This window comes from Helobdella robusta (assembly GCF_000326865.2).
Source record: "Helobdella robusta unplaced genomic scaffold HELROscaffold_2, whole genome shotgun sequence".
Classification (NCBI taxonomy): Eukaryota; Metazoa; Annelida; class Clitellata; order Rhynchobdellida; family Glossiphoniidae; genus Helobdella; species Helobdella robusta.
In genome coordinates this window covers 951,267-961,542 of record NW_008704083.1, presented here as the reverse complement: position 1 = coordinate 961,542, position 10,276 = coordinate 951,267, and the positions used below count along the sequence as shown (strand labels likewise).

Below are 10,276 nucleotides of genomic sequence, written 5' to 3'. Positions count from 1 at the left end.
CGCTGATCATCCGTTTCATCATTCATCCATAATATTAATAAAAACAACAACAACAAAAACAATAATAATAATAATAACAACAATTTTTTGTTTGCTTTTGAAGCCAGGAAGCAGAATAAAGAGGAAGAATGACGTTCAATTCTGTACTTTTTAATATTTTTTGGTGAAATAAATTTTTTTTTGGCGGGAAATACCCAGAAGTGACATCTATAAAAAGAAATACAATCAGTAAAAATGTTAGTGTTTAATAATCCACAGTTGAAAATTTAGTCAAATCATTAAAAATTTTCAATGAAAGTATGGTATGAGTACACGCAAGTATATAAATATAACGATACGATGACGAGAAAATTTCAAAACGAAAGTATGTGTGTATAGGTGTGTGTGTGTACATGTGTGTGTGTGTGTGTGTGTACGTGTGTATGTATGTGTGTGTGTGTGCGCGTCTGTGTGCGTGCGTGTGCGTAATGCGTGAAGATAAGTGAGTCTTACACTACCTTCGAGCTGTGCTTTGTGATTATCTTCAAAATACAACACCGTAGATTTATGAGGTGGCCATTCGTGTATTTGTGTGTTTGTGCGTGTATGTGTGTTTGTGAGCGTGTATGTGAGTGCGTGTATGTGGGTGTGTGTGTATGTGAGTGTGTTGTGTAGATTATGTGCTATACATGTATGTATGTACGGGTGGATGTATGAACCTACCTGTGTTGTGTGCGTATGTATGTATGTATGTGTGTGCGCGTGTGTGTATGCGTGTAAAAATAGCATAGATGATAAAAGTTAAAAAAGATTTCAATCAATCAATTTAAAAATTTATAATTGATTTAAATTATTTAAGACGGTACAATCGGATACTCCAAATGACTGATTATCGTAATGCGTAGTAAAAATTACTTAAAAATAATGAATGAATGAATGAACTAATTCAATTTAATCAATTCAAAAATTAAAAAAGAAAAAGAGAAAAAAAGACATAAAAAAAAGAGGAAGAAAAAGAAAGAGAGAGAGAAAGAAAGAAAGAAAGAGAGAAAATGATACAAAGAGAGCAAAAGCTTAAGTGTACAAAAATATTATGACTTTACAGTCAGTGTAAATAATTAGGTAATTGTTCAAACAAATAACGCTTCTGCGATGTGAGAGAATCTTACTAAAAACTCATTATATATATATATATACATATGTGCGTGTGTGTGTGTGTGCGTGTGTGTGTGCGTGTGGTGCGTGTGTGTGTGTGTGGTGCGTGTGTGTGTGATTGATTAATTGGATATCCAATTACCCGATTGATTGATTGATTGATTATTGATTGATTAGTTAATAGATTAATTGATTTATTAATCAGTTAAAGGATTGTGATAATCAAAATAGAAAGATTATAGGAAAAGGTTTTCGAAAAATATTATTATTATTCATAATATTATTATGATATAAAACTTGGAATAATACATAACACACGCACGCACACAAACAAACACACACACACACGCACACTTGTGTAACAAGACATAACATTACATAGCTTCGGATAAACTGACACCTCAGTGTTATATTAAGAATAATAAAAATATTATCATATTGATTTAATTATACGTCAAAAGGTTTATAACACACACACACACACAAATATTAATCCAATCCCCGAGCCCTTATCATCATTATCACCTCAAGATTATCATCGTCACCACATTATCACCATCATCATCATCGTATCATATCATCATCATCATCATCATCATCGTATATCAACACGTGAAGAGAATCACATTGTATCATGATACACAGGCTATCATCGCCACTAAAATAAAACACCAACATAATCATCGTCGTCGTCATCACCATCATCGTCATCATCGTCGTCGTCATCATCACCACCATCATCCTCATCACCGTAGCTATACCATCATAGTCAACGTTACTGAAACGACATATTATATCACCATCATCATCACATCTTGGTGGCCTCTTTGGTGGCTAGTGAGGGGGGGCGTGGGGGCATTCTCTCGTTCATCTTGTCCAGCTGTTTGGCCTCCGAGAAACCGCTTATCTTGTGCGTAGGAGAAAATCCGGTCAAGACTGTCGGAGTGATTGAATGAATAAATGAATGAATGAATGAATGAATTGATGAATGAATGAATGAGTGAGCGAGTGAGTGAATGAATTAATAAATGAGTGAATGAATTAATGATGGAATGAATGAATGAATTTACAAAAAATTGTTGTTGTTGTGATTATCATTGTCGTCTTCAACTTTATCATCATCGTTATCATCAGCACAGTCATCATCACCACTATCATCATCACCCTTACTATCATCATCACCATCGTCATAATCATCATCACCACTATCATCATAATAATCATCATTGTCTCCATCATCACAATCATCATCACCACTATCATCACTCTCTCCATCATCACCACTATCATCATCACCACCACCACAATCACCATCACCACCATCTTCATCACCGAATGGACAAAGCAGACAGGCGGTCATTAAAAAATGATGGATTGATTGATCGCCCATCTTAACTCATCCGCTCGCATTAAAAAAATTTTGTTTCCACCGGGCAGCCGAAGATTAAAGTTTCATTTTTTGGACAAAATTCGGAAAATGTGAAAAAATAATAACAATAGTAACAACAATAACAATAGTAACAATAAAAATGATAATAATAAAAATAATAATAATGAATAAGGAATAAACGGAGAAAGAATTGACACGAGAGCAAGTTCGGCGTTTGAATGGAATCAAATCGTTTTCGAGTTTAGACATCCGTCAAAAACTAATCAACCAACTAATTATAATTATTAAAGAAGGGCTAATCAGAGTCTAATTATAAGTAACTGGGATACGAGTGTGGCATAGTGTAGCGGTTAAGGTGTCCGGTTCTGCTGCTGTAGCGGCTGTGTTCGAATACGAAGTAGGACCCAACCGTCTATTTATCACATATACACACGCAAGTACGTGCAATGTTCGTGTGTTCGTGTGTGCGTGTGTGTGTGCGTGTGTGTGTGCGTGCGTGTGTGTGTAAACTTACGCGTGTGTGTGCGCGTGTGTGTGTTTGCGTGTGTGTGTGTGTGTGTGAACCTACATGTTTGAAGACTATCTGTGTGTGTGCGTGTGTGTATGTATGTGTGTGGGTGTGTGTGCGTGTAAACCTACATGTTTGAAAACTGTCTGTGTGTGTGCGCGTGTGTGTGTGCGTGTGTGTGCGCGCGCGCGTGTGTATGAACCTACATGTTTGAAGACTATCTGTGTGTGTGCGTGTGTGTGTATGTGTGTGTGTGTGTGTGTGTGTGTGTGTGTGCGTGTAAACCTACATGTTTGAAGACTATCTGTGTGTGTGTGTGTGTGTGCGTGTGTGTGCGCGCGCGTGTGTGTGTGAACCTACATGTTTGAAGACTGTCTTTGCCCTCGCTTAGTGCCCCCACGGGGAGTAGACCGTTCGGGGTCAGCCCTTTCAACTGTAGCACGCATTCACTTTCTTCTCTGGTGGATACGAGTGGATGGAGGATTGAGTGAATGAGTGAAACAATAGATGAATGAATGAGTAAATGGGTGGATGGATGAATGAATGAATGAATTATTTAATTAAAAAATTAATGAGTACTTCACGAAACAAAACAATAAGTAAAAAGAAATAATTAACTCGTTCAAACTTTCAAAAAAATTATTCATTCAAACGTAAATTCAAAAAATATAAAACAATTTTCTTTACATCCATTCATACACCTTTCTTACAAAAAAAAATATACATATATACAGAAAAAAGAAGCCATTATCTAGAGAGCCATTCATCAAAAACATGAAATTTTGTATTTTATACAAGACAAAAAAAAATACAAACACGAAAGAAATACAAATTTAAATGCACAAGAGCATACAAAAACAGCAAGATAGTATAACGATTATAGGACGCTTGGCCTGCCACTGCTGTGTGTACGTGTATGTGTGTGCGTGCGTGTGTGTACGTGTGTGTGTGTGTTCATGTGCATTTGTGTGTGTGTGTTGTTGTTTATACTTCTAATTTAACTTACAATTAAAAAAGAAATATTATTTTAATTACACACAAACTGCATCTAGATTATTAAGTGACTATATGAAAATGATAAGAAAATACAATAGCCTACATAGGTTTAGAAGAAGCATACATACACACATACACAAATGCATACATACAGACATACATACATACAAACAAACACACACGTACCAACATAAACATACACACACCCAAACATACACACACATACAAATACACACATACGCACACAAACATACACGCATACAAACAAAAACACCTTTTCAATTTCAGCGCTCATAATGTACCAATATATCATTAATGACATTATAAACATTGTTATCATCATCATCATCCTTATCATCATCACAATCATCATCAGCAGCAGCACCACCATCGCCATCATCGTCGACGTCATCATACAAAATGGGAAAAAATGTAATTAACACCATCATGAAGGGCGTAATGATGAAGATGATACCTTAATCACTTTAATCATCATCATCATCACTACCATCACCAACATCATCATCACCATCATCATCACAAGCATCATTACTACTACTAGCATGCACCTTACATAAAAGTTTATGTATGTAACCAATGTGAATGGGCAACTGAAAACGGTATCAATAAAAATGTTATTAAACATAAAGACCTATGTTCATTCATTCATTCATTTATTCGCTCTTTCGTTCGCTTCTTTATTTCATTCATTCATTCATTTATTCGCGCGTTTGTTAGTTTCTTCAATTGCTCATTCATATAATCTCACGTTAAACTCTTCGAAAGTTATTAAACTCTATCTTTTTTGTTAACTCATTTTTTAAAAAAATTCCGTCATTTATTCATTCGTTCATTTCTTAATTCATTTATTCGTTTGTTCTTTTGTTCGTTCGTTCATTCGTTCGTTTGTTCATTCGTTCGTTCATTAAATCTTTCGTTTGTGCCTGCATTCGTTCATACGCATACTCGGTCACCCATCTAATCCTTTGTTAATTCCTTCAGTCAATCATCCTTTCGTTTATACATTCAGTCAGTCACTCATTTACTCATCACTTATTCACTCACTCTCTCACTCGCTATCTCACTCATTTTCATTAATTCAATCACTTGCTAGCTCGTTAACTCATATTCATTCATTCACTCGCTCTCACTTTCTCTTTTCTCGTTCGTTCATTCATTTTCTCATTCATTCATTTACTCACTCACTCATTCATTCAATCATTCGTTCATTGCTAGACTAATTCAATCATTCATTCTTCCAAGCTTTGAGTCGTTAGTTCAACTTTTCGTGAGCACGTCCATTAATTTTGCTTCCTTTTCGTTTCATGTTTATATGTTCATTTATTCATTCGTTCGTTCGTTCGTTCGTTCATTCATTCATTCATTCATTCGTTCGTTCACTCATTCATTCATCCGTCCCTCCATTCATGAATTGTGCGTCTGTATTGAGAGACATTGTTTTTGGGCGTATATACATGTATGTTCGTATGTACGTGAGTATGTATGTATGTATGTGCGTATGTATGTATGTATGTGCGTGTGTATGTGCGTGTGTATGTGTGTGTGTTGCAATAAGCTGCATGACATTATTTATCGGGCATCTCATTGCACGTTCGTTATTTGCCATTTACTTCAATGACCACTCTTCAAACATGCTAGCATTCTATTGATGAGTGCGTGTATATATATATGTGTGTGTGTGTGTTTGTGTGTGTTTGTGTGTATGTGTGTGTACTGTAAATGTGAATACGTTCGAGTATGTGTGGGTGAGCATATGTTTGAGCGGGTATGTTTATGCGTGAGTGTGTGTGTGTGAGTGTTTGTGTGTGTGTGTGATTGTATACATGGCATGGTTTAAAATAAACATATAAATAGCAATAAATTAAGTGGTTAACCTAACTGAACACAAACAAACCAACAAATGACCAGCCAACCAGCCAGCCAGCCAACCACCAACCAACCAACCAACCAACCAGCCAGCCAGCCAGCCAGCCAGCCAGCCAGCCAATCAACCAGCCAACCAACCAACCAACCAGCCAGCCAGCCAGCCAGCCAATCAACCAGCTAATCAACCGACCGACCAACCAATGAACTAACCAACCGACCAACCAACCAGCCAGCCAACCAACCAGCCAGCCAACCAATCAATCAACCGACCAACCAACCAACCCACCAACCAATCAACCAATCAACCAACCAACTCACCTACCATCCAACCAACCAACCAACCTTAGAACTTGGAACACCCTGGCCATTTTTCCGATGGCGCGAATCTTGTTCCTTATAACTTCCTTACGGGCTGACACTGACCCACCTTCATAATTATTATTTATTATTATTATTATTTATTATAATTATTACAATTATTATTAACTAATAATTAATTTGATGATTATCGTCATAATAAAAATAGTATTAGGGTGAATTATTAATAATTTTACTATCAAAAGTAGTTTCACTAATTTTCGATTAAGCAGTATCAAATGAATGATTAACATGCAATAAATAAACATAAATATATATATATGTGTGTGTATGTAGGTATATAGGTGTGTATGTGTATGCGTGCTTATACACACCATACACACACACACACACAAAAAACACAAACACACACACACACAAACACACACACACACATACACATTTATAAATAAAAAGACACACACAAACATACATACACATACAGAGATTCATCAAAACTCACACGTACTAATTTACACAAGCATACACATACATATACACACATACTTACATACATACATAAATAACAAACATGTATGTGTGTGTGTTTGGTTATGTGTGTTTGTTTGTGTGTGTGGGTGTAGGTGTGTGTTTGTACGCGCGTTTGCATACATAATTAAAATTATAAAATGATTTAAATTACAATAAATTAATAAAATCGTAAGTACTGTGCAATGATTTCTGAAAAAAGAAACAAAAATTTTTTTTTAAATTTTGAAAATAAATTCTACGAAAGCAAAGAATATTTAAAGTGTTCAAATTAAATTCAAAAAAATTAAAATCTGAAATAATTCCCGCCAAAAAAAAACTGCCGTATACAATAAAATGTAACATTTCACTGAAATTAACAAATCAACAAAGACGACGACGACTATGATGCCACCATCATCATCACCATCATCATTATCGCCATCATCATCACAGTTATATCATCATCATCATCGTCATCATCATCATCACAGTATTATTATTATTATCATCATCATCGTCGTCATCATCGTCACCATCGAAGACATCATTATCGTTATTACCACCATTATGATAATAGAGCCGGTTTTAAAAAATCATTTGTTCGAACTTGCCGCTAGCAAAAAATTATCATCATTATCATCTTCTTCTTTATCGCCATCATCATCCTCCTCATCATCATCATCACCGTAGTCATTTCATCAACAGTGACAACTACAATTACCTCAACAACAACAACAACAACAACAACAATAACAATAACAACAACAACAATAACAACAACAACAGCAACAACAACAGCAACAACAACAGCAACAACAACAACAACAACGATGTCATAAGAAGAACGAAGATAGCAGGAGAATCCAACGAGGGAGGCATAACTAACGATGACGATAAATAATTTAAACGATCGGTCTTAAAAAAAACAAGATAGCTGACGAAATTCTTTATGGGCGGAGTCTGAATAACTATTGGCTATAGTGAAAGAAAATTGTCAGAGGGATCAGTGTATAAATTAGCATAAAAATGATTACGCCAAAATGATGATGAAAAAATGTGTTGACATGTTTCGGCATGATGATGATGTCTATGGTAGATTTAACTCCTTTCCAAATATAACAACACAACAACAAATCAGCAAACAACACATACAATAACACAAAACCAACAACACAGCAAACCACACATACAACAACACAAACAACACAAAACCAACAAAAGCTCATGAACTCAATAAACGTCCCACCCACATCACATCAGATCATGCTTTGTATCAAGATCAATAAAAAACAAACAAACACACATAAACACACACACACATACACACACGCATACAAACAAACACACACACACATACATACATACATAAAAATTCACTAAAGTATCTATATTAATAAATAAAATTCATTATCATATTGATAACACCGTCAAATGTTAGTGCATGTGTGGTTGGCTTAATAGGGAAAGATGAAAAAGAAAGAGAGAGAAAAAATAGAGAGAGAGAGAGAGAGAGAGAGAGAAAATGAAAGAGAGAGAGAAAGAGAGAGATTTTAGTATGATAGTAAAATTTATCAATGTGGGTTAACTTGACCTGTTTGAATAATTTATAAATGTGTTATCAATTTGATATGTAAATGAGTAATAAATTATTTTTAATTTATAACAACTACTACTAGTAGTAGTAGCAGTAGTAAACTACTACTACTACTACTACTACCACTACTACTACTAGTACTACTACTACTACTACTACTACTACTAGTACTACTACTACTACTACTACTAATAATAATAATACTACTAATAGTAGTAGCAGTAGTAATAGTAGTAGAAATAGTAATACTAGCAGTAGTAATAGTATTAGAAGTAGTAGCCGTTGTAGTAGTAGTATTATTAGTTGTAGTAGCTGTGGTAGTAGTAGAAGTTCTTCCTTTAGTCAGATGATCTATTTTAATACGGCGATGAAGAGATAACAGAGTAGATAATAAAATATGAATAATAGAATAAAAAAATAATTAATTGTAAAGAATTACTGATGATGATGATGAAGACGATGACGATGATGATGAAGACGATGGTGGTGATGACGATAATTAAGTGCATGATGATGAAGATGATGATGATGATTTAGAAGATGATAATGACGATGACGATGGTGGTGGTGGAAAAAGTTTATTCACCATCCGCCCGGCAGATTTATGGGGTGATGAAAAAAAAAAGTCAATAACTACCAAGAATCATAAATAATTCATAAGTTTATATAAAAAATACTGTAATACGCTGAATTTATGCATAATATAAGATAAACACTTATTCAATATACACAGATACACACACAAATATATATACATATACATCAAAAACTTATTCAATATACATATATACATACATACATACATACACAATTACATATGCATCAAAAAGTGTCTCCAGTGTTATATACCTCAGATGTATTTATCATTTATTTCAGCCAAATCTGGAAGTGTTGAGTAATCGCATTCCTTTTTCTTCCTACATAACCACATCCAGTAAGACATCCATACATAAAACTCGATCGTCTTTTACCTGCCAAACCCAAATCCTTCGGAAAGCTGTACACTAAACAACCAACAACAACAAAACAGACCTCAACTGCGTACAACAAACACTTCAGCCCCGCTGCTTTATCTCACTAACAAGCTTTTCATACTTGGCTGCTTTTATAGCGTGGCTTGCTGCTGTATTAGCCTACATACGGTAGAGTCAGTTCGACTAAAATAATAGTGCCTGCCGATACCGACTGTACCATGACGTCGGGTCTCGCTCCTGTCTCCTTTATAAACGATGGGTAGTTCCACATGCTCTCCAAATCTGTCATGACCTTCTAATCTCTGCCGTTATAAAAAATACTTATTCAGTTGCAAACTTCATTTCTCGTGATTAATGATAATGACATGTATGTATGTTTGTTTGTTTGTATGTATGTATATATATATATATATATATATATATATATATATATATATATATATATATATATATATGTATGTGTGTGTGAATGTTATGTATGTGTGTATGTGTGTCTCTGCGCACTATCGATTGGTATCGGTATATCGAATAATGTGACGTGATGTGATGTAATTTGATGTTTCAGTTCGGCCAACATCTACAACGTAGAACGAGCTGCGGACCGGTCGGTTACTTGTGTTGTCCGTCGGCGAAATTGAGTTTTTCTGAGTCGGTCGGTTTTTTTTATACCGAGACGCGAGTTCGCCGAGAAAACATAATTTTCGGTACATACATGGTACGTGTGTGTACGTGCCTGTATGTCTACATGTGTGTAAACGTGTGTGCCATGCACAATAACATAACAAAATCAAAAATAGACATAAACAAAACCATATAAAAAAATAAATAAATAAAAAAAATCTTTTTTCTACGACATACAACTCTACAATACTTTTCCATTAATGTAAACATACAGCAAATCAAGTAAGAATAATGAAATATTTATTTATTGTGCCTTGATATATTTTTCTAGGCCGGTGGTAATA

At 34.8% G+C, this 10,276-nt stretch overlaps 1 protein-coding gene across 1 annotated transcript in view; it reads right to left on the bottom strand.

Annotated features, from left to right (window-relative positions):
- Positions 1-1,470: 1,470 nt before the first annotated feature.
- Positions 1,471-10,276, bottom strand: part of HELRODRAFT_186366 (hypothetical protein) — a gene marked incomplete at its 5' end in the record, with an annotated part of 34,470 nt that continues 25,664 nt past the window's right edge. Inside the window, 4 exons of the mRNA XM_009017006.1 lie at positions 1,471-1,849; positions 1,894-2,070; positions 3,393-3,490; positions 6,258-6,342. Of these exons, the coding sequence (XP_009015254.1) occupies positions 1,943-2,070; positions 3,393-3,490; positions 6,258-6,342 (311 nt within the window). The 3' untranslated portion in view covers positions 1,471-1,849; positions 1,894-1,942. The remainder of the gene's footprint in view (positions 1,850-1,893; positions 2,071-3,392; positions 3,491-6,257; positions 6,343-10,276) is intronic.